The sequence below is a fragment of the Coenobita brevimanus genome, chromosome 69 (genome assembly GCF_032717465.1).
Source record: "Coenobita brevimanus isolate Jiangsu-jjx chromosome 69, ASM3271746v2, whole genome shotgun sequence".
NCBI lineage: Eukaryota > Metazoa > Arthropoda > Malacostraca > Decapoda > Coenobitidae > Coenobita > Coenobita brevimanus.
Window position 1 is genome coordinate 30,721,915 of NC_137022.1, and position 25,693 is coordinate 30,747,607.

General features: G+C 46.1%; 1 protein-coding gene across 1 annotated transcript; it reads right to left on the reverse strand.

The window, feature by feature from the left end:
* Window positions 1-18,270: 18,270 nt before the first annotated feature.
* LOC145406014 (uncharacterized) lies at window positions 18,271-23,848 on the reverse strand. Its single transcript, XM_080277201.1, has 7 exons — window positions 23,605-23,848; window positions 22,919-23,141; window positions 22,130-22,206; window positions 21,266-21,380; window positions 20,847-21,025; window positions 20,467-20,581; window positions 18,271-18,515 (listed from the first exon to the last, which is right to left on the reverse strand). The coding sequence occupies exons 1-7, from the start codon at window positions 23,846-23,848 to the stop codon at window positions 18,461-18,463; spliced, it is 1,008 nt and encodes a 335-aa protein (XP_080133327.1). The 3' UTR covers window positions 18,271-18,460.
* Between the last annotated feature and the right edge of the window lie 1,845 nt (window positions 23,849-25,693).

Sequence of the window (25,693 nt, forward strand, 5' to 3'; positions counted from 1 at the left end):
GTAATGGCAGGTACGGTACATACAAATATTTTTTTTAGCCCGAAAGTTTGTCAAAGAGCTTCACTTGTGTTGATCTCTCTCTCTCTCTCTCTCTCTCTCTCTCTAAATAGCTACTGTTCCTTTTTCTGCCACTGCCTAACAATACCTCATTACCGTCTCAACCTGCCTTCTCTTGCCTCCCTCCTCTCCCTACCCCTTCCAGCCTTTCCCTGCACCCCCCTGCCTCACCCTGGCTATCCATGCATCACCCTGCCTCACCCTGCCTCTGTTCTTCATCTCTCTGCCTCACCCTGCCTCAGCTCTTCACTCTCTGCCTGTCTCTGCCTCCCTTCGCCTTCCCGTACCGTAATATTTGAGTGTTTCCGTGTTTCTGCCTCACCTTGCCTCAATATTTCCTTTCTCTGCCTCTCCCTGCCTGTCTACCACCCTTTCTCTGCCTCCCCTGCCTGTCTACCACCGTCACCCTGCCTTTGTACTTCGTTTCTTTGCCTCACCCTGCCTCAGTGCTAGTATTCTGTGCCGCACCCGCCTAACCCTAGCTCACCCTGCCTCCGTACCTCTTCTTTCTGCCTAACTCTTCCCCTGCCTTACCCTGCCACTCTACCCACCCCAACCATCCCCTGCCTCACCCTGCCGACCCTTGCCTTACACTGCCTACCTCTCCTTCGCCATCCTGCCTTGCCTAAGTATTTCCTTCCTCTGCCTACCCCTGCCACCCCTACTGTGCCCTGCCCACCCTGCCTAACCCTGCCCAGCTGTATCAGTCCTCTTACCTACATAACTTCAGTACTTACTTTCTCCACCTCTTCTGCCTACCCCTGCCTACCCCTGCCTCTCCCTTCCACCCCTGCCTCCCCTGTCAGTCGTCTTGAAGGTGCAGTGTTGGGCCATGCGTCAGTGTTGCCAGCCTGCCTCACCCACACACACCGTTGCCAATACCGATACTGAGGCTGCCTACCCTGCTACGCCACTACACCACCACGCAGGCAGGCAGGGGTAGGCAGGATGGGAGGAGACTCGTAGGTTGGATTGTAAGGGACTAGGGAGGGAGGGAGGGAGATGGAGGGAGAGAGGTAATGAAAGGGACTGAGAGGGAAAGCAGGAGGTAGGCAGGGTTAGGCAGAGGGAGTTAGGCAGCGAGGAAGGGACTGAAATAGTGAGAAAATTAGAGAGAGGGTAGGGGTGGAGAAGAGGGGTTAGGGAGTTGGGGTAGTAGAGGATAAAGGTGGAAGTGAGGGAGGCAGGGGTAAGGCAGGGAGTCAGGTAGGGTAGGGGTTAGGCAGAGAGGAATCAAGTAGAAAGAACTGTAACGGGAGTAAGGCAGGGAGAGGGAGAAAGGAAAGAGGGAGGGAGGGAGGGAGGGAAAGAGAGAGACAGTCAGGGAGGGGATTAAGAAAGGAATAGAAGTAGAAATGGAGGGAGTGAGGTAGGTAGGCAGGGATTAGGCAGGAAGGAACGGAAGTAGGCAGGCAGGGGTGAGGCAGAGGGACAGGGGGCGAAGGAGGTAGGTAGGAAAGAAGGAATGTAGAGGAGGGAGGAAAGGAGAGAGAAGGGAAAGTTGGAGAGAAAATCAGAGGGGGGAGAGAGAGTGAGAAACGGGAGCAGGGAGTTAGAGGGATAGGCAGGCAGGCAGGGTAGGCAGAGGTGAGGCAGGCAGGGAGGAAAGGAGAGAGGGAGGGAGGGAGAGATACTGAGAGGGAGGTAGAAAAAAGGGAGGGGAGAATTGAGGGAAAGAGTGAGGGACATACCGAGAGGCGAGGGAGTGTGTGGGAGGATTTGAAGAGGGAGGGAGGGAGGGAGGGAGAGGAAAGGAGTAGGGAGGAGGAGGGAGGTTGGTAGTGAAGGAGAAAGGGAGGGAGAGAGAGAGAGAGAGAGAGAAGGAGGTTGGGAGGGAGAGAGGGAGGGAAATGAAGGTAATAAGACTCTATATGAGAGAGAGTGAGTGAGAGAGAGAGAGAGAGAGAGAGAGAGAGAGAGAGAGAGAGAGAGAGAGAGAGAGACTGACCCCATATCCAATCACCATAAAACCTTCATCTTTAAACTCCTAAGGATCACTTTACAAGGCACCTCATATTAACCCCTTCACCACGAGTACAGTGTTAACCCCTTCTCTCAGTATATCTATCTGTCTATTTATCTATCACTCTATCTATCTATCTGTCTGTCTATCAATATAAACACACACACATTACATAATACATAATATCTAGAAATAGGGCTGACATAGAGAGAACGTATAGCAAAGAGGGAGCGAAGGAAGGAGGGAGGGAGTGAAGGAGGGAGGGAGGGAGTGAAGGAAGGAGGGAGGGAGTGAAGGAAGGAGGGAGGGAGTGATGGATGGATGGAGGAAGTGATGGAAGGAGGGAGGGAGTGATGGATGGATGGAGGAAGTGATGGAAGGAGGGAGGGAGTGATGGATGGATGGAGGAAGTGATGGAAGGAGGGAGGGAGTGATGGATGGATGGAGGGAGTGATGGATGGAGGGAGTGAAGGAAGGGGAGGGAGTGAAGGAAGGACAGAGGGAGTGAAGGAAGGACAGAGGGAGTGAAGGAAGGAGGGAGGGAGTGAAGGAAGGAGGGAGGGAGTGAAGGAAGAAGGGAGGGAGTGAAGGAAGGAGGGAGGGAGTGAAGGATGGAGGGAGGGAGTGAAGGATGGAGGGAGGGAGTGAAGGAGGGAGGGAGGGAGTGAAGGAGGGAGGGAGGGAGTGAAGGAGGGAGGGAGTGAAGGAAGGAGGGAGGGAGTGAAGGAGGGAGGGAGGGAGTGAAGGAGGGAGGGAGGGAGTGAAGGAGGGAGGGAGGTGGTGCACATTTCCTCTGCCGGTATTACCAAATTTGTGGATCCCCCCCCCTCTCTCTCTCTCTCTCTCTCTCTAAAACTGTACGCACTTTCCAACCCATGTTTCAGATTCTCTCACTATACCATAACTACCACCACAACCACAACTACCACCATCACCACAACCACAAGTACCACCACAACCACAACTACCACCACAACCACAACTACCACCACCACCACAACACCACCATCGCCACCATAACCAATAACCACCACAACCACAACTACAACCACTACCACCACAACTACCACTATACACCCACCACTATCACCACCATCTCACAACAATTAACTGTGGACAGCTCACTCTCTCTCTCTCTCTCTCTCTCTCTCTCTCTTCTGTAGCAATTCTGTCTTCAGTTGGTTTCTTTGCACGTTTGCCTACCTACCTACCTACCTTTCTACCTACCTACCTACCTACCTACTTACTTACATACATACATACATACTTATCTGTTTATCAGGCAACCCACATACTTCTCACCCTGCCTAGTGTCTGCCTGCCCACCTACCTACCTACCTACCTACCTACCTACCTACCTGCCTCACAACAGTAGCTTATTTCCCAGGCATCTTCCGGCCCAGACACTCAGGGATGTGTGTGTGTGTGTGTGTGTGTGTGTGTGTGTGTGTGTGTGTGTGTGTGTGTGTGTGTGTGTGTGTGTGTGTACGCTCTTTCACTTCAAGTCCCAGCACTCTTCTTTAACATGCTCTCTCTCTCTCTCTCTCTCTCTCTCTCTCTCTCTCTCTCTCTCTCTCTCTCTCTCTCTCTCACACCTAACCTTTTGCGCGTGACAGCCCTATATTGGCTGCCATCACTGCTTTCAGTACCACTCACAGACAGACAGAAAAAGATATAGAGACAGATTAATAGATAGATAGATAGATAGATAGGTAGATAGATAAATGACAGACAGATGGATAGACAGACAGACAGATTGGTAGATAGAATGATAGATAAACATTATACATGCATGAATACATAGATTAATATGTTTGAGTATGTATGTATGTATGTGTGTATGTATTTTTGTCTGTGAACGTATGTATGTGTGTATGTATTTTTGCTTATGTGCGTATGTATGTGTGTGTGTATGTATGTATGTATGTATGTATGTATTTTTCCCTTTATACCTGTGTTTTTTGCGTTGGTAGGTATTTTAATATGTTTGATTTGGGCATGAGCTTGATAGTGCGTTCCTAAGTCCACCAGTCCTTCTACAAGCCACACACCCTCACATGTCACTACTTTGGCACTGATACCCGCCGTCCATAGTGAATACACCTTGGGCTGTTTCATTCATGGCTGGTGTGATGGTATGAGCTGGGGTATTTTTAAGACATTTTGAAGGATTTTATGTAGAGGATCAGTAGCTGTCTGTATTTATCTATCTACCAATCTGTCTATCTATCTATCTATATATTTATGTAAAGAAATCTAAATAATAAAACAATTCCCTAGTACAGTATAGGATCAAACTGTGGTCTTTTCAGTCAGCGAGTCACTTACTTAACCACTTGACCACTATTAATCTATAGTTACATCATCTTCATTCAGCTTGCCATCTTCCATCTCTCTCTCTCTCTCTGTATATCTATTTATCTAAATGTCTTTCATTGATAGCAAATGCAACAACACTAATATAGGCCTGTCACTAGCGAAAGGTTAAATGTGAGAGGGAGAGAGAGAGAGAGAGAGAGAGAGAGAGAGAGAGAGAGAGAGAGAGACTGACATAAAGACAAGGTAGCGGTAGAATGATTGAACGATATAATGGATAGATAGAATGATAGATAATGCTGACAGATTGGTAGTGTAGACTGAAGACAGGAGGGAGGGCGAGAGAAAATAGATAGCATTGATTGACTTGTAATATGTTGATCGATAGATAGATAGATAGACAGATACACGCAGGTAGATAGACTGATTGATAGATAGAGAAATAGACTTATAAGGTAGCTTTCCTTTCCTTCTTTCCATCCTTCCTTCCTTCCTTCCCTGCCTCCTTCCATCCTTCCTTCCTTCCTTCCCTGCCTCCTTCCATCCTTCCATCTTTCCTTCCTTCCTTCCTTGTTTCCTTCCTTACTCCCTTCCTTCCTTCCTTGTTTCCTTCCTTACTCCCTTCCTCCTCCGCTCCCTCCTCCCCTCATTCCTTCCTTCCTTCCTCTCCTCTTTTTCTTTCTATTGTCCCTTCCTCCCTTCCTCTTTGTCATCCTAAACGATGTGACTCCTCTCTCTCTCTCTCTCTCTCTCTCTCTCACACACACACACACACACACACACACACACACACACACACACACACACACACACACACACACACACACACACACACACACACACACACACACACACACACACACACACACACACACACACTTCGGAAAATCGTGTAAAGACAACAGAATCTGAATCCATTTCATTCTCGCAGCTGAGCTGGGAAGAGAGAGAGAGAGAGAGAGAGAGAGAGAGAGAGAGAGAGAATGGGAATACTGGAGGAACAGGCATTTTTCCCTCCCATCATTCTTGCTTCCATGGCCAAGACATTCCAAGTGTTCAAGCATATTACTCTCTCTCTCTCTCTCTCTCTCTCTCAACTAAATGGAGAGAGTGTGGGAATGTGAGAGTGGCTGTGGACAGAGGGAGAGAGAGGGAGTGAATGGAGCAAGATGAAAGTGAGTGACAGAGATGAGAGACAGAGGGAGGGGGGGAGGGAGGGGAAGGGGGGGAGGGAGAGAGGAGGAAGGAGGTGAAAACTAATTGTGTACGTCTTCATTTGCCTCAGGTACCTAATTGCCCAGATAAAAGAGAGAGAGAGAGAGAGAGAGAGAGAGAGAGAGAGAGAGAGAGAGAGAGAGAGAGAGAGAGAGAGAGAGAGAGAGAGCGAGAGAGATCAGAAAAGAGGAGACCTTATAATATACACAGAGAGAGGGGTTTTATTCTGAAGAGCTTGAGAGAGAAAGAGAGAGACAGAGACAGAGAGACAGACAGAGACAGACAGATAGAGAATGTGTGTGTGTGTGTGTGTGTGTGTGTGTGTGTGTGTGTGTGTGTGTGTGTGTGTGTGTGTGAGAGAGAGAGAGAGTGAGAGAGAGAAATCAGTGGTGGGATATTAAAGATGAACTGGCGATGACTGCCTCACCTTCTTGCACACTCACTCTCTCTCACTCTCTCTCTCACTCACTCTCTCTCACTCTCTCTCTCACTCACTCTGTTTAGGCCTACCTCACTCTCAGACGCATTCACCCACTCTCTCACTCTCATACCTGTCTCACTCACACTGGCTCTCCCTGTCACTGGCTCACTTTCTCTCTCTCTCTCTCTCTCTCTCTCTCTCTCTCTCTCTCTTTCTCTGTGTGTGTGTGTGTGTTTGAGTGTTTGTCCTTGCTTATTTCACGTGTGCTGTCAGTAACACACACACACACACACACACACACACACACACACACACACACACACACACACACACACACACACACACACACACACACTTCTGTCACTAACATTCTCTCTCTCTCTCTCTCTCTCTCTCTCTCTCTCTCTCCTCAGAGGCTTTCCCCTTTTCCGTTCCAGAAAAGATACCTATAAATACTAACATCTATATTTAGAGAGAGAGAGAGAGAGAGAGAGAGAGAGAGAGAGAGAGAGAGAGAGAGAGAGAGATGATAAATGCTTGTATAAATAAATTGATGGATAAATAATAAACAGAGAGAATGATAGAATTTTTAGTATAAGTGAGAGAGAGAGAGAGAGAGCGAGAGAGAGAGAGAGAGAGAGAGAGAGAGAGAGAGAGAGAGAGAGAGAGAGAGAGTTCCTGTTAGCACTAAAAGGCAGGTGGTCAAGACTATGGTGTCGTTTTGGTTTCTCTCTCACTCACTCACTCTCTCTCTCTCTCTCTCTCTCTCTCGTTTATTACTGCCCTGGACTATTTTTAGATCAGTGTAATTTATGGATGAATGGCGTTGGAGTAAACAAGTGAGAGAGAGAGAGAGAGAGAGAGAGAGAGAGAGAGAGAGAGAGAGAGAGAGAGAGAGAGAGAGAGAGAGAGAGAGAGAGAGAGAGAGACTAGCATCCTGTTATAGCGAAAATCGATTGGTACTTCTCGTCATTCAAGATGGAGGGATGGCAATTTTCAGCCAAGTCAAAGTAAGGAGGAAATATTAAGGAAATTATTTTAGAAACCATTAATTGATCCCCCCCTCAAAAAAAAAAAAAAAAGAAAATCTAAGGTATAGGGCGCTTCGTATCACCTCTTCCTAAGTGATTTATTTTTGCACCTGCCACTTTATCAGGCTCTTATTCATTATATATTTATTTCTAGCATCGATATGGTCTTCATCAAGGACATACAAGACGTTAGCGATGTGCATTGTTCAAAATAAATCGCTAAGGAAGAGGCATTACGAATTCTCCCATCCCGCCAACAATACGATAAAAAAATGACGTGGGACATCTCGGCCAGGTACAAGAGAACGGACTATAGAAATGGCCTTTTGTTCTCTCTCTCTCTCTCTCTCTCTCTCTCTCTCTCGCCACGGACATGGGGTTACAGGAGACGCAGACACAAAACCCGCCGCCCCACACCGCTAACAAAGCGCGCACACCACTACAGCCACGCCGAATGCACGAAAAAATAAATAAACAAAGCGAAAAAAATATTGCCTTTGCCGATGTCTGACGTTTTTCCCGCCAAAATTGGCTTGGGGAGTCAACATACATACATACATACATAAATACATACACACACACACACACACACACACACACACACACACACACACACACACACACACGCAAGCCTGTTTTGAAGTTAATGGGTATTTATCTTTTTAACCTTGCCACTCTGTACTGCATTCCTTGTGGCTTTAGTAACATATACCTAAAAATCACCCCGAACATGATAAATGAAAGAAGCTATTTTGCGGGCTCAGCCTTTGGTTCCTTCTTCCTCGCATAAAAAAAAAAAATTTAATTCAGGGATAATAGATGCGTTTCCCACCTAAATTTCTCTCTCTCTCTCTCTCTCTCTCTCTCTCTTTTTTTTTTTTTTTTTGAAGGAACGGTTTGCGGGCTCCTGTCTTTGGTTCCTTCTTCCTTGCATAAAAAAAAATATATATATATAAAATGGAATGACGTGCAAAACAAACATGGCCGCCTGATTTTCGAAGTTACTGTGGTAAGGTTGGTTATCATTTGACGGAACTGGACTAGATTTATTGCTTGGGAAGTCGTATGAATCGCTCTCTCTCTCTCTCTCTCTCTCTCTCTCTCACTTCACCCCGCTCTCAACTCGCTTACTCTCTCAGTTTTACACTCTCTCTCTTTGATACGGTACTTCAGGTCCTCCTTGTCTCACTTACTCTCACAAATTCTCTCTCTCTCTCTCTCTCTCTCTCTTTCCAGAACAGCAGAGAGAGAGAGAGAGAGAGAGAGAGAGAGAGAGAGAGAGATTCAGAAGGCAATAAAGCAAGAGAAAAAAGGAGTGTGAAAGAGAGGAGAGGAAGGGGAAACAGAGGAAGAAGAATGACTTGAGTGGGAGAGAAAAGGAGAGGAGAAGAGAGGAGAACTGATAGGATAGAGGAGAAGAGAGAGGAGAGGAGAGAAGGAAAGAGGGAGAGAGGAGGGGAGAGGAGAGAAGGAAAGAGGGAGAGAGGAGGGGAGAGGAGAGAAGGAAAGAGGGAGAGAGGAGGGGAGAGGAGAGGAGGGGAAGAGGAGGAAGGAAGAAAGAGGGGGAGAGAAGAGAGGGAAAGAGGGAGAGAGGAGAGGAGAGAAGAAGGGGAAGATGAGGGGAGAAGAAAGAGAGGGAGAGAAGAGAGGGAAAGAGGGAGAGAGGAGAGGAGAGAAGGAGGGGAGGATGAGGGAGGAAGAAAGAGAGAGAGGGGAAGGATGAGATAAGGATTAGGGAAGAGAGGGGAAAGGCGAGAAGGTAAAGAAAGGGGGTGAGAGGAGAAAGAGGGAGAGGAGAGAGAGAGGAGAGGGGAAGAGAGGAAGAGAAGAGGGAAGGGGGAGAGAGGAGAGGGGAAGAGAGGAAGAGAAGGGGGAGGAGGAGAGAAGAGATGAGAGGAAGAGAAGGGGGAGGGGGAGGGAGGAGTACAGAGCCGATGTTGTTTATATCATACAGGTAAAAATATTGCCCAGGAAGTCAGGCTAACGAACGGGGTGGGGAGGGTGAGGGAGAGGGGTGAGGAGGAAGGGTGAGGGCTGGTGAGAGCTGTGGAGGGAGAGGGAAATATAAAGCTTAGAAAAAGGGCTGAGGGCTGGGGTAGAGAGAGAGAGAGGTAGCCAGGAAGGAGTGAAGAGAAACTGTGAGGTTTGTGGGGGATGATGGAAGATAGCAAGGGCTGGCTAAGATAAGGGTTGCTTAGGGCTGGGTGGAGAGAGAGAGAGAGAGAGGGGGGGGGCAACCTAGGAGACGGAAGGGCTAGGCAGTAAAGAGAATCTACAGAATGCTAGGAAGGTCTGAGTGGAGGAGGAGGGCGATTGTAAAGTGAAGGTTGATAAGGGCTAGAAAAGAGGGCTGAGGGCTGGAGTGGAAGTTCTGGGAGAGTGTAAAGAAAACCTACGGAGTTCTGGGAGAGGCTGAGGGAGGGAGGGAGGGAGAGGGAAGGAGAAGGAGAAGGAGGAAGGGAGGGAAGGAGGGAGAGGGCTGAGAGGGGATGAAAGGCTCTGGCCCAAAGAACCAACCTGAATGTAGGATGAGTGGACCATCCCTACACGGGGGGGGGGATGAGGGGGGAGGGGGTGACGGAAGGGGAGGGGGGCGATGGGGGGGCGCGAAGGAGGGCTGTGAAAAAGTTGCTGTTAAAAACTAAGGGATCTGAGAGTTGGGCCGCAGTGTTGAGAAGCTGGTGTGAGACATTTAGGGCTGTTTGTGTCTGGCTGGGGGCTAGTGGGTAATTTATGGGGTCTGGGTATTGGACTGAAGGCTGGGAAGATGTTGTTGTGAGGTGTATCGGGCTGTGTGGGCTGGTGTGAGGGCTGCAGAGGGCTGTGGGAGAAGTGCAGTAATGAATATGGAGCTTTAGAGTTCGATTAAGTGTTGCTTAGGGCTTGTAAACATATAGATAGAGTTTGGGAGCTAGACAGAGTTGTGGAGAAGTTACTGTAAGCTATATTGGGCCTTTAGGGCTTTCTGAAGGGCGCTGAAACAGTAGAATAAGATAAATTTGGCTTTGAGGGCAAGACTGATGGTTTAAGTAGGCCAGATAGGGCTGATAAGGGCTGTGAAGGCTCTGCAAGATATATAGGGCTGTTTTGGGTGGGCTGAATGCTGTTTGGGGGTTAGATTAATTATGTTAGGGCTTTGAGGGGTGTTAAAAATATCATCAGGGCTTTGTGGGCTGGAGGTATGGTCTGAGCAGGGCTGGAGAGGGTTGGGACCACTTGAGTACGGCTTAGACAAACAGGGGAGGGAGTTCAAAAGGACTGTTAAAGGAATCTGGCATCATATAGCCGCCATCTTTGTTTACATCAACCACTTCACCAGGATGAACGTTTTTGTGTATTTAATTCCTATTGACAACAACGCAAGAAAGATTTTATGAATTGGAGGAGTTAGACGAAGACTTCCTTAACCCTTTCACGACGAGAGGCTCTTGCTGTTTGAATTAAAATCTTTGGAGGAATAAACTTAGAAGAAAAATGGTAGCATCGTTTCGGGATTAATTTCGTTTCGGTCCCCTTGTGTATGTTTTTTTTTGTTTTTGTTTTTTCTTTGCGTTTGATTTTATATTGGATGTAGTTTTATTAATTGATTTCCCTTATTCCACAGGTGATGTATACTAGAACGTTTGTCTCTGTCGCCTAGTGCTGAATATGCTTTGAGACGAAATGGCAGAATACGTGACTGGCTTCCACCGTATTTCCTCTCCTCTGTCTCTCCACGCTGACGTAAAGGTAAATATTCTTGGAAATACTCTCTAACCTCTACTATAAAGACTGTTTTGTGTTAAAGCTGTGTCTTTTTTACACTATAGTTTACTTTCACTTGGCAAAGCTCACTAACCCCTTTCAGCTCAGTTGATGGCCAAGTGTTGTCAGATCGGAGAGCTGATTTGACTAGTAGCCACGGAGACTCATTCCTGCCTCATAACCTCCCCTTCTCTACGTACTGTCATCAAAATAGGCAGCTATATCGGGTAATATTCAAAATTAGTGTTTATAAATGCCGTTTGAGTTAAGATTTGTCAATTTATGTTGTGGAGTGTTGATTGTATGGGTCTGTATCTCTGTCATCTGCTGTATATCGAGTGAATTTTTGAAACGAACATAAAGGGAATGTCGGAGAGTTCGGAGATCGCATGTGACGGCACTGCTAGCATTTTCCGTCCCTCTTTACCCAGAATTGGCCCAAAATAAGCAAATACGCCAAATAAAACTCTAAAATGTGGATATAGTTACTGTTTGAATGGAAGGTTTATTAATTTATGCCCTGGAATGGATTGTATTAAGGTCTGTGTGTGTGTGTGTGTGTGTGTGTGTGTGTGTGTGTGTGTGTGTGTGTGTGTGTGTGTGTGTGTGTGTGTGTGTGTGTGTGTGTGTGTGTGTGTGTGTGTGTGTGTGTTTTTATCTAGGTAAGGAAAATTTGGGAGGGTTTGGAGATGACGTGTATCGGCTCTTCTTGCAACGCCCCCCACTCCCCACCCTCTCCCCCTCTCACTCGCACCGACCCCCACCCACTCCCTCACCTACTCCCATCCTCTTCCCTTCCCCCACCCACACCCCCACCCACCCCCACACTGACGTCAAGATGCCTTAGTAATCTTGGTAATACTCAACAACGCTATGTATATACACTAAAGTGTATATATTTTAGTATATTACCCAATACGTTTATACTACAGCAATTTTAGTCAGGTTGGGGAGACCGTGGACTAGTAGTAGTAGTAGTAGTAGTAGTAGCAGTAGTAGTAGTAGTAGTAGTAGTAGTAGTAGTAGTAGTAGTAGTAGCCGTAGTATTGATAAACGCGAACCCGGTTGACTGCAGACCAAAGTTTCATAATCCCTTGATCTTGGGGGAATAGAGAGGAGACTGAGGGACGTGTGCATAACTGGGCAGCTTCACCGCCCGGTTATATCAGTGCCACCACGTGAAGGCGACCCTCTCCAGCACCAATTTGTCCTAGAAGGGGTACATATAGCCCCCATTAACAGTTTGAGAGAGAGAGAGAGAGAGAGAGAGAGAGTAAATATTCCCGGTAAATAATCTGTGACCCATATTTTGGTCGTTTAAGGAAGCTCCATAACGCCTCTTCCTAAGCGATTTATTTTGGCTGTTACACGTTACCGTCCTTATCTTGACGTAAATCCTTCCAACATCGCCATACCCTACATAATTAACGTACAATAGGATTTTCAACACCCATATCCAAAAAATAAATCGCTAAGGAAGAGGTGTTAGGGGCTATAACTCTGCCTGTGAATGTCGTTTGGGATAAAAAGTTGCACAGGTATACGAATTTATGCTTGGATTTACTTCTTATTCTTGTTGTTTACGTAAGAGTCCTGTGTGGATTTGATTTCGTAGCTCCTGTTCCTTAGCGATTTATTTTGCACATTATCACCTTGTATGCGGACCTACGTGTGATGGCATTTCTTATATGGATTATTATATATTTATTTCCATGATTTTGTCGTCTGCACTTCTTCTTTCTTCTTCTTCATCTTCTCCTCCTCCTCCTCCTCCTCCTCCTGCTCCTCCTCCTTTTCTTCTTCTCCTTTATTAACTTATCTGTGGAATGGTATCTCTATAGGTCCATGTTTTTGTCGTCTGCTGTTTGTGCCGAATGTATGTTGAAACGGGAACGTAGGGAGTGTTTGGGGATGGACCACGCCTGACGGTATATCTCGGCTATATTTCCTCTCCCTCGCTATTCGCACGTACGTCAAAATAGCCAGATATTCCTCTTAATACCCTACAACCGTGGCTATAAGTGTGGTTTGTGTTAAAGGTGTATTTATTTATACGTGGGTTTAAACGGGCGGACCCTGAGCGAGAATCACCTTTAAAACCGCCTCCCTTCCCTCCATGTCACTTCCAGCATCAAAGCCGGCCTCGGAAACTCTCGGCTATTTACGGTAAGGGGAGGGGAAAGGGTAGGAGACAGGGGGGGGAGGGAGTGGAGGCTTCAGGCTAAACTATAATAACAAAAATAACCCCCGCCAAACATTGCGTAAATATGGCGTGGAAAATTGCCGACCTGTTTCCGGGGCCGTCTCCTCCAAGTTGTTGACGCAGCCCTACCATGCGGATTTTCGTGACTTTATGAAAACGGGTCGAGTCTTTGCTCCCTCTCTCCACACACACACACACACACACACACACACACACACACACACACACACACACACACACACACACACACACACACACACACACCTGTCTTACTATTCCTACCTCTCTCCCAGCATCCCTACCCCTCTCCCAGCATCCCTACCCCTCTCCCAGCATCCCTACCCCTCTCCCAGCATCCCTACCCCTCTCCCAGCATCCCTACCCCTCTCCCAACATCCCTACCCCTCTCCCAGCATCCCTACCCCTCTCCCAGCATCCCTACCCCTCTCCCAGCATCCCTACCCCTCTCCCAGCATCCCTACTCCTCTCCCAGCATCCCTACCCCTCTCCCAGCATCCCTACCCCTCTCCCAGCATCCCTACCCTTCTCCCAGCATCCCTACCCCTCTCCCAGCATCCCTACCCCTCTCCCAGCATCCCTACCCCTCTCCCAGCATCCCTACTCCTCTCCCAGCATCCCTACCCCTCTCCCAGCATCCCTACCTCTCTCCCAGCATCCCTACCCCTCTCCCAGCATCCCTACCCTTCTCCCAGCATCCCTACCCCTCTCCCAGCATCCCTACTACTACTACTACTACTATTACTACTAGCTTTTAGATCCAAACTATACTCTCTTCACTTTAACTGTCGTGTACCTCATCAGCTTCAAAGGTGAGCTGTAAGTAACCAGACACTGACACTAGAATTTGCTGCTAGTCACGAAGAAGCGACATGAACAAGAAATAAAGCTGAAGTAGTATTTTGTTACTGAGATACGTGAAATAAGCTGCAGGGTGACGAAAAATGCCAGGTGAATGTGACGAAAAGTGCCAGGTGAATGTGACGAAAAATGCCAGGTGACTGTGACGAAAAATGCCACGTTAATGTGACGGAAAAAATGAATAAATAAAGTGGGCGAACTGTACTGGAGCCGAATCCTTCAAACTCCATTACCCGCTAACAGGCTATATGGGGTGGGACCGAAAATTCATTAACACCAAATTCGCCAATCTCACCCTCCACAATGTAAACAAACGCCCCCCACTGCCCTTAACCTTCACATCGGCATCAACAGCACCGAAATAAACCATGAAATAATCACTCCTCGCTAAAAATAACCCCGAGAGAATAAACGAGATAGAGGTTTGTTTTAAATATCCTTCAAATAACCACAGTCATCACCAAAATACACCAGAATTATCGAAAAAAACATCCCTTCCCTAAAAATAAACACAGGATGAGTAAACACGACGGGTTCTTTCTAATTATCCTTCTTAGCATAAACAACACCAGAATATAGCGAAAAAATTCCTTCCGCTAAAAATAACTGAGAATAAACAGGGCATATTTCTAATTATCCTTCAATTTAGCATAAAGAAGCCCAGAATAAACCGAAAAGCAACTCCCTTCGCTAAAAGTAAACACAGGAAGAATAAACAGGAGAGATTTATTCTAATTATTATTCAGATTAGCGTAAAAAAAAGAAACAGAACAAAGCTAAACAAATCCTTGAGCTAAAAATAAACACAGGCAGAATAAACATGCCAGATATTTGTTGTAATTAACCTTCACAGTAGCATAAACAAACACAGAATAAAACTATAAAAACTCAGCTAAAAATAACACCGAGAGAATAAACAAGGCAGAGATTTTTTTTTAGCCAGCCCTTTCACCCCAAAGACGCAAAATGTATTCAAATCTTGCCCTTCTCAGAGTACTGTATTCAGCTAAGGACAGAGAGGTGTGCTGATTTTACTCTAACTTGGCCCAGATTTTCGTCAATTTGCGCTATATGACACGTAACTATGGCAGAAGGAGCTGATGCAGTCGCACTACACCATTTCCATAGCACTTCATCGTGACTAGTATCATAATCTAGTGTCAGTCCTTACAACTCAGCATACAAGATGGGGAGACGGGAATTCAGGCCAGGTTAGAGTAAAAGGAGTATAGTAGAGAAGGGCTTATACTGCCATGCACCCTTACCCCTACGCCTCCACACTTATGACTCACCCTGTACATAATATATTCGTGGGAAAGTAAGGTGTAATGTGGGAAATAAATCGCTATAGAAGAGGCGCTACGGAAACTTCCATGCCATCGAGAATATGGCCGTTGTCTTTGATGTCCTTAAAATGATGCATTTTATATTATATCCTTGCTTCTGTCTGTAGCAGTAGTAGTGGTAGTAGCAGTAGTATTAGTAGTAGTAGTAGCATTAGTAGTCGTACTAGTAGTAGTAGTAGCAGTATACTAGTAGTAGTAGTAGTGGTAGTAGTTATGAGCGAGGGCGAAGCTCTTGTGAGTCTCTCGTCAGGTAGTGGCATTTTCTCACATATGAGCGGCCTAACCCGGCCCGGCCCGACCCAGCCTGACCTGACCGTAACGTGTTTGAGAAGCTTATATCTCAGCAGCCACGGGGCCTATCACTGCGTGGTTTGCATCATATAATGGCCCCATTCTTTAGATTTGTTTCTGACAGGTTTCATCACACCCCAGCGGTGCGCCTGGTATGTGACACGCGCCAAGTGCAGCATGTTGAAAATCTTCAAAGGAGAGCCACAGGCCAGACAGTTCGTCGTAAATGCATGGGACTTGGTAGGAAGACAGACATCAATATACTCTAGGCATCCTCGGGTGTAAGGCGGCATTTCGGTGCTTTTATATTTAAATGGTCTCGCTCGTACCTCGCCGACAAAGGCGTTTTACTGGCAGTAGTAGTGGTGGTGGTAGTAATAGTAATTGTTGTTGCTGTTGGTGGTGGTGTTGCTGTGGTGGTCCCAAGATCATCTGAAACGTAAACCCGGTGGACTGCAGGCTTAAGTTGCCTTTCCGTAATTCACCATCCTTCTTTCGGGGGATAGGGAAGTGATTGAGGGACGTTTATATGAGCAGGTAGTTGCGCCGCCTGGATATAAAGGTGCCACCACGTGAAGGCCTCCCTCATCAGCACCACACTACCACCAGACCGTATTATTTAACTTGGGAAAATATTTGTCACTGACAGAGTTAATAAATTCAATACATATAAAACCTCTCCGGTTCGGAAATCATCAGCTAAGAGGAGTGAAATCGTGAGAGAGAGAGAGAGAGAGAGAGAGAGAGAGAGAGAGAGAGAGAGAGAGAGAGAGAGAATATGTAAATGTGTGAAAAATCTTGTAGGTGATTATAAAGTTTACGAAAGTTACCCACGTCTTTTGAGCCAACCTATTGAGAGAGAGAGAGAGAGAGAGAGAGAGAGAGTGGGTGGGGGGAGGGGGGATTTGTGTAAGAGTGGTGTGGTTAAGGTAAACAGTAGTGAAAGGGTGTGTGTGTGTGACGGCAGAGAGAGGGGGAGACTGAAAGGGCTTTAGCAGAGAAAAGGTTGAAGGAGGAACAGGACTAAGATGGAGAGGACTGAGGTAGAGAAAGGGAGACAAAGCCAAGGTAGAGAGGGGCTTGGGGCTGAGGTAGAGAAAATGAAGGCTGAGGTAGAGAGACTGAGAGCTGAGGTAGAGAGGGCTGGGGGCTGAGGTAGAGAAAATGAAGGCTGAGGTAGAGAGACTGAGGGCTGAGGTAGAGAGGGCTGGGGGCTGAGGTAGAGGGCTGGGGGCTGAGGTAGAGAGAGTGAGGGCTGAGGTTGAGAGGGCTGGGGGCTGAGGTAGAGAAACAGAGGGCAGTGGCGTAATCAGAGGGCGGGGGGGGGGGGCAGGGTGATGGTGGCCACCCCTGAAATATGCCTGGCCACCCTAGATTTTCAGGGGTATGCCTTCCAGATCCCCCTAAGGAGTTCTTGAGCCACTCCATTTGTGAGATTGACTGAGTTCTGGGTAGAGAGATCTAGGGGCTGGGTTAAAGAGGCTTGGGACTGGTGTAGAGAGGGCTAGGGCTGGGATGGAGAGGGCTAGAGAGCTGTTAAAGAGAGCTGATATGTGGGGAAAAGTGGGCTGAAATAATTAATATCCATTGAACATCCTGGGGGAAAAATATACCTACCTTGACTACGCCTTGTTTTATTCCCAGGACAGAGGCAGAGTTTCTCTTAATATTTCCTCCTTTTTTCTTTTTTCTATCCTCAGCGTGGTCCCAGCATCCTAGCCAGGCCCAGCAGTTCCCTCCAGGACCCTCCTAGCCGAGACGGGTGGAGGAGAGCAATGGAGGGACGGAGTGGAAGGAAGGAGGGGAAAAATTACCTCTCTTCCACCTTTCAGACTCCAACAGGTGAGACAGACAAGAGAGTTTTAGACCAATTCACCATTTTCTCTTTTCACTAATTACACCTGGTCGTTGCCCTTCCGTTTTACACTCCATGCCTACACCTTTTTACCCTGTAGGTGTATATGTAGCGAGGGTGACCAGGTGTATGAACGGGGGGAAAGGAGGGATGTATATTACGGAGAAGGATACACACACGTCTACACCCCTCCGTGTCTGGGTCGCCACTGACTCCTCCGTCTCTTGTACCACTTTTTTTTTTTTAATCATCTGGGCAAAAGGGCGCGCGCAATCCCCCTCCCCTCTCCCGTCCCTCTCTCTCTCAGTCTCTCCCTTTCCCCGTTGTTTCCCCTTTGTTTTCCTCCCTCCGTTTATCTCCTCCGCATTCTTTCCTCCTTCCTCCGTTCCCCACACGCCTCGTCTCTCCGTGGTAACCGTCGGCGCCCCCAGACAAAGAGTAAAACCTTCGGGAATGAGACGAACGGAGCGTGAATCTTGTTTATTATCTACCTGTTGACATTTGGGACGGCCGCTTCACATCAGATACACTTTGTGCCACTTCCACCCCACGCTTGCCACTTCCCTGCCCCCCTCCTGCTTTCAATATCTCTCTTTAAATTTACCTTTGGATTTCAGCAACGCATTCTCACCATAAATCTCACTTCAAAATTGCCTCCGTCTTAGAACCGAGTGACGATGTGGTTCTCTTTGATCTGAAACCTAAATCCTTTCATCACCAAGAAGTCTATTATTCTTTCTGTCAAATATAACCCCCCCCCGTTTTTTTTTTTTTTTTGTGCACTTAGGAAAGACATCTTGAGCCAAATAATCATAATAATCATACTGCTGCTGCTAATAATGAGAGTAATAATGCTTAATTTTCCCTAGTCCTACCATGAGACATCCATTTTCCCCATTGATCTGTTCCTTTCCACTTCCCAATCATTTTTCATTCTGTTCTCCCCAATTTTGAATATGACAGTTTTCCTGAGGCTTAGTTCATTACATCGACTTATGTCCCTGGATATTGTGGTGATTTGTTCATAGGCTCTAACTTGCCACTTAAAATGCGCCAATTACCACTTAAAATGTGCTAATTTGCACTTAAAATGCGCCAATTACAACTTAAAATACGCTTCTTTGTTTTGTGTTGTGGTGCTAGACTGGATGTTGCTTCTCCCCGCCTTCCATGTGTCGGTACAGGCCGCGGACGCTGCAAAAATAAACAGAAAATATGTAAATAAGTGACTAATATGATAGATCGTAATTAATAATAATAATAATAATAATAATAATAATAATAATGGTGATGATGATGATGATGATGATAATGATAATGATGGTGATACTACTACTACTGCTACTACTACCACTTCTACTACTACTACTACTAGTTGTAGTAGTAGTAGTAATACGTGACGCTCATAAATAGGTTAATCAACGTGCAGATAAATAAATATATGCAGAAAAGCAATTACCGTAATATACTGTATTTTCTTTAATTATATATTCGTATATTTATATACATAATTATTGTAGAGTCATATGAAAACCATTGAAAAAGGTCGAGAGAGAGAGAGAGAGAGAGAGAGAGAGAGAGAGAGAGAGAGAGAGAGAGAGGGGGGGGGGAGACGATTCATATTACAGTATCTGAAGAAATGAAGATACAGTATTAGCGAGTAAGTGAAACATGGGTCTGTAAGTCCGTAGAGTTTGTAAATTACGAGTAACTGAACCGTGGGGCGTGAATACCGTAGAGTTTTCAAGCAACACGTGAAACGTGGCATAGAGTTTATAAGGTGTCGATTAAGTGAAACGTGGTGCGCGTATACCGTAGGTTTTGTTTGGGTTGTGGGTGTATTTAGTGATAGTATTGTCACGTGGCTGTGTTAATACTGCATCACACGTTTTTGTTTATATTGTCACGTAGTTTCATTTATGTTATCACGTGGTTTTGCTTACTTTTTCCTGTGGCTTTGTTTATATTGAGGCACGTGGTTTTGTTTATAGTCACAAGCGGCGGTTGTCATCATTAATTTTCTCAGTATTCTGACGTATTAAATGACGTCTTATGCTACCTTACCCCATCCTTAGGTAGGAAGAGAGGCTTGGTTGAGTAGTAGTAGTAGTAGTAGTAGTAGTAGTAGTAGTAGTAGTAGTTCCTAATGCATTAACCTTCAGTATTATATTTTACTAGGAGATAATTTTGCACTCTCCATCGTAAATGCTGAGCTATAACACGAGATTAACGTTATAATATGATGCTAGTCATGAAGAAGTGCTATGGAAAGGATGTAGAGCCTCGACATTGTCTTATTCTTTCACTGACATACGGGAAATAAGTGACAGGGGCGAAATGAGATGATAATAATTGTTCCGTATATCGTTCAGGTAGCTTTCATGTACGTGTGTGTGTGTGTGTGTGTGTGTGTGTGTGTGTGTAGGGGGGTTAAAAGACTGTGGGAGAGATATTTTTACATTCTCTCTCCCTGCATCTCTCTTTCCTCCCCTCCTTCCTACACACTTCCTTCTCCCTACCCACCTACGACCGCCCACTCATCTCTCCCCACTCCTCTTCCCTTCCTTCCTCCCCTCCCCCTCCTATCCCCCACGTCATCCCTCCGCCTCCACTCCCTCCCCTTCTCCCTCTCCTCCCCACATGCATACACAGACTAGGCTTGGACATCAAAAAAATACACCCAGACAGAAAGAAATACTGGTAAAAATAAAGTTACAAATAGATACACGAGGCGCAGGCAACAAAGATACAGATACAGGCAGATACATAGAACTAGACACAGGAAAAATACAGCTAAAGATACATAGACCACACAGGTACATGAAAAATATACAACTACACATAAAGACTTCATAGACACCTGACAGCTTTATATATTAGTTTTTGGTATTTCTAACCCCAAGCTCATCTGAACATGACCTCGGTGGACCGCAGGCTGAAGTTGCCCTCCTTTGGCGGTCCACCATCCTTTCGGGCTGACGTGGAGGGGATTGAGGGACGTCTGTATGACCGGGTAGCTTCACCGCCTCGTGATATCAGTGCCACCACGTGAAGGCTTCCCTCTCCAGCACCCCAGCAAAAGATACACAGACTATACACACACGTACACCACAAAATACACCCCAAAAGTCGTATATCAACTTACCAGCATCTGAGAATTGCTTTGAGGATGGCTGGTCCAAAGCGGTACACGAAGATAGTCACTGCTATCACCACCAACACCCGCAGCTCGAAGTAGGCCAGCACTCGCCCCCGTATGTCTGGTGGCGAGCGTGGGATGAGTTGGGATACGGTGGGATGAGTTGGGATAATGATGGGATGAGATGGAATAAGGTGGGATAAGATGGGATGAGTTGGGATAAGGTGGGGTTAAGTTGGGTTGGATATATGAAGGCCTGAAAGTATTGGCTAACTCTTGATACATATTTGGACAGTTTGGTGGCAGCGGTGGGGTAAATTTAGAGAAAGTGAGAGATAAAGTGAGAAAGTGTGAGATAAAGTGTGAAAATAAAGCGAGGAACTAACCTTGTATGGGCACACAACTCTCCCATCCCTCTCCGGCGGCGGTGGATGCTATGACACAGGCGGTGGAAGGGTGGAAGGTGGCGGTGGCGGAGTGGTGGCAGAGAGGGCGACACAGCGACCCCCGTGGCAAGGACTCCAGAAGCGTGTACCCCTCACCATCACGGTACTCCACACGGTACCTGGAGAAGGGAGGGAGGATGAGACGGTACCGAGGAAGTAGGGAAGGAGTAGGGAGAGAAGGGAAATGTAGATATCAATGCAGGTATGGTATTAGGAGTGAAATTTATGAAACGCATTGGTGGGTTCTCTGTCACCTCAATAAATCCGTAGGTAGTTTAGTGATGTGTGTGTGTGTGTGTGTGTGTGTGTGTGTGTGTGTGTGTGTGTGTGTGTGTGTGTGTGTGTGTGTGTGTACCCACCCAGTAATGGTGCCCCTGGGTTGTAATGGTGGGCCCCATGTGACGTCACAGCGCCAGTGAGTGCCATGCGCCTGACTCCAGCACCACGCACCCTCCGTTACCGCTGGACCTGGCACTGTCATAGGGAGTTTATTATTATTAGTAGTAGTGGTAGTAGTAGTAGTAGTAGTAGTAGTAGTAGTAGTATATTAAGCAGATTAAACCATATCCCCCAGTATATTGTGTGCCACTCGTCAAGCCGTTGTAAACACTCAGCCTTTATTATAATTATTGCTGGATGAACACCCATATGTTAAAAAAAAATACGTTATAGTCTGTCATTCTTCCTGACGCCAAACTATTTTTTGTAGCTTAAAGAAATCTCTGACACTGTGAGAAAATCCATGACGCGTTTATTGTGCCATGACAAAGATCTTTACTATATATATATTTTTTTAGCATGGTGGATGGCTAAGTGTAGTCAGAATCAAGGGTGGATTTGACTAGTAACCAAGGAGACTCCTACTTCAAATTAAAGCTCATTGCATTAATCACGACTAAGCATTCAGATTGTGAGAGTGGCCCTGTTCCGTCAGATGAAATCAAATCCAGTCTAGTAAACAGAATAAGCAAATTCTGTCAGTGTAAACAAACCATCATGACATCGTAAATAAATCGATGTAACTTAAACAAAGCCACGTGACAACGTAAATAAACGAACGCAAGCGTAAACAGAAGCAAGTGATAATGTAAACAAACCCACATGGCAATGTAAACAAACCCACGTGACAGTGCAAACAAACCTACGTGACATTGTAAACAAACCCACGTGATATTATAAACAAAGCCACGCGCCCTAGTATAAAACGAAAACACGTGACGCACCATCCTCCTGCGTAGTAATGACGTCACAAGCCAGCTCTGCGTCATTGGCTAGCGTTTCACCCACACACACCTCGTATCTGAGAGCAATGTTTATTTATTAGCATCCTTACGCTCCGTGGAGCATAAAGGAGTGATGTACGATGATGATGATGATTATGATGACGATGGTGGTGGTGGTGGTGATGGTGATGGTGGTGGTGGTGGTGATGATGATGTTGATGATTTATTATTATTATTATTATTATTATTTAATTATGCATTTCACACTGGGCTTTTTTTGTGTGTGGGGAGGGGGGCAGTATTTTTATGAACTGTGTCTCTTTCAGCAAGATATAAATAACATATATGAATATAAATATTTAATATGCAAAGTAAATCGTTAAGGAAGAGGTGTTAGGAAATCTCCTTGTCCCACGAGAATAGGGATGTTAGTGTATTCTGTATCTGTATAGAGTATGCTACTAAACTCTTGTAAATAAATCCACGCTGGAGTTAATACAGGAAGTGGTATAGCAAGGACAGGAAGTGGCAGGGGAGTTAGCAGTAGTAACAGGCCGGAGACTTCTTTTCTGTGTTGTTTTTCCTACGCCATGATATATCTCAGCTTAGGAAACACGTCCTCGATTGAAAACCCTACAGACACTTTCAGTCAGTAGTTTTATTTTACATACTGGGTTTTAAAAGAAAAGGGGGGGCTCCATGACAGTATACACCTAGCAGAATTAACCAGCCGAGTATAGAGTAAAAAGGTACCAGGTAAAACTAATCAGGTACCTTGTCTAAACTGACCTGGTGCCTGGTATAAGTCCGCGTATGAGGTGGCGTCGTGTCACCAGGTTAGAGGAGTGTCCTGGGTGGCTGACCTGACCATCCACCATCCTCCAGGTCACCCGGTAGCCCCTGCTGACCTGGGGGCGGTGCGGGGCCAGGTCGCGGGGCACAGGTAGCTCCCCCCAGGTCACGCTGACGTTACGCCCGTGCACAGGTCCAAGTACCAGGTAGAGGGGAGGACCTGGGGAGTGTAGGGAAAGGTTTGGGTTAGGTTAGGTTTGGATGAGGGTTTGTAAAGGGTGTATGAGAGATCACAGGGCTCTCTCTCTCTCTCTCTCTCTCTCTCTCTCTCTCACACACACACACACACACACACACACACACACACACACACACACACACACACACACACACACACACACACACACACACACACACGAAAAAATTTGAAAGGACGAGAGATCAAATCCTGGCCGGAGGAGGAAACAGTTTATAAAGGTTTGACTCTCACTTTAAAATGTTTGAATCTCGCTTTAAATGTTTGAATCTCACTTTAAATGTTTGAACCTCGTTTTAAAAGTTTGAATCTCTCTTTAAAGGTTTGAATCTCACTTTAAAATGCTCTAATCTCGCTTTAAAGGTTTGAATCTCAGTTACAGGCTTGAATCCCCCTCTAACCACCATCTTTCCTCCTCCATGCTCACCTTTCGTGGTTCTGCTGTTCTCCGGGTCGACAGGGAGTGGCGGCAGGGGTGGTATGGTGATGTAGGAGCAGAGGCGGGGGTGCGGCAGGGCAGCGGGGGTGAGGCAGGCGGGGTGGGGGGGCCAGGAGAGGCATACTCTATACTGCTGCCCTGTCACCAGTCCCTCGTCTATCACTACCTTGTTCATGTTGTTCCCTGTCCCATCAGCTACGGGTTCGATTCTCCGCCTGCCTACCTCCTCCATGCTGACCTGGAGGATGAGGCAGGATTAGGTAGGATGAGGCAGGGTTAGGTAGGATAAAGCAGGATTAAGTAGGATCAGGCAGGATTTGGTAGGATAGGTCAGGGTTAGGTAGGATAAGGCAGGATTAGGTAGGGTGTTCCGTAGCAGGAGTGCTGGTCCACAGGGAAAGGAGTATGTAATTAGTAAATAAATTAGGATAAATGTGACCGAAGACTAAAATTAGAACGGAGGGAGGGAGGGAGGGAGGGAGAGAGAGAGAGAGAGAGAGAGAGAGAGAGAGAGAGAGTAGTTACCTGTGATGTATAAGTGATAGCCGTCCAGGTGAGTGTAAGCTCATTAAGGTTATCAGGTAAGAGCCAGGTAACACCCAGCTGTGGACCCCGATCACCCACCACGCCTTCCACTTCCACCTGCACTGACACTAATATGGGGAAAAGAGAGATTGATATGCTGTAATATCATCATCATCATCATCATCATCATCATCATCATATTATTATTATTATTATTATTATTATTATTGTTATTATTATTATTACTGTCCTTTTATATCATTTATTGTCATCTCTACCTATAAATCACGTAAAGTCAAAATGTAAACAAACCTCCGCCATCTTTACCTTGAGCCGTGGATGTCAACAAACAGAGAAACACAGTCGAAAAGTACCAGCATCCCGCCGCTTTCATTTTAAATTTGTTCATTCCTCACACAGCACTGTTGATCGGTTAATTTCTGTCCCAAACCACTTTAGGTCTGTTAATTTCTATCACGAAAGTCTAGATCATTTAATTTCTGTCACAAAACGGTGTAAGTTGGTTTTAGTCCCCTTGTTAAGTCTCCTTGGTTACTATAGTTCGTTTACCTTAACTTGGCCCAGGTTTTCGTCCTTTTGCTGCTTATTTCACGTAGCTCAGTGGCGGAAAAAGGCAATGCTATGGCTCTACGTTCTTCCCATAGCACGTCTTCGCGACTGGCACCATATTCAAGGGTTAATCTGTTGTTCCAGCTCAGTGTTGAAGATGGAGAGAGTCATTTTTAGGCCAAGTTAAAGTGAAAAGAGTATAGAAGATCTTTTATGTTGTCGAGAAAATGTGACATACTGACCCTCTGCTTTCCTTTCTCCCTCCTCTCTCACTCTCTCTACTCCTCTTCCTCCTCCTCTCTCACTCTTTCTAATCTTTTTGCTCCTCCTCTGACACTTTCTCTACTCTCCTTGCTCCCTCTTTGCTTACTCTCTGAATCTTTATCGTCTCTCTTCTCTTACTCTCTCCATTTGCTCTCTCCTTGCTTAGTCTCTCAACATTCCCTTCTCCCTTCTTTCTCACTCTCTCTACTTTTGCTCCCTCCTCTCTCACTCTCCCTACTTTAGCTCTCTCCTTGCCCAGTTTCTCTACTTTCCTTCCTTCCTCCTCTCTCACTTTCTCTACTTTCCTTCCTCCCTTCTCTCTCACTTTCTGTTCTCACTCCCTCCTCTCTCACTCTCTCTACCAGGACTGAAAGCCGCATCCCTACCGTTATCTCTCCCCACCCTTGTGTGAGATAGCCCGTTCTTATCAGTCATATCTGTGCCCCCTCGGATAATTCTAAGTTAAGTCTTCAGTATTACCGCATAAATGGTGATAGGGAGGGAAGCCTTCATGGGATGGCACGGATATAACCGAGCTGATCCACTGCCCCGTAATAGAAACGTCTCTTCTTCGTGACTAGCATCATATTCTAGCTTTAATTATTGTAACAGATCAACATTCAAGATAGAGAGATGGTAATTTTTGGCCAGGTTAACTCTACATCCTTTCCATAGCACTTCTTCGTGACTAGCATCATAATCAGTACTTATTATCTTG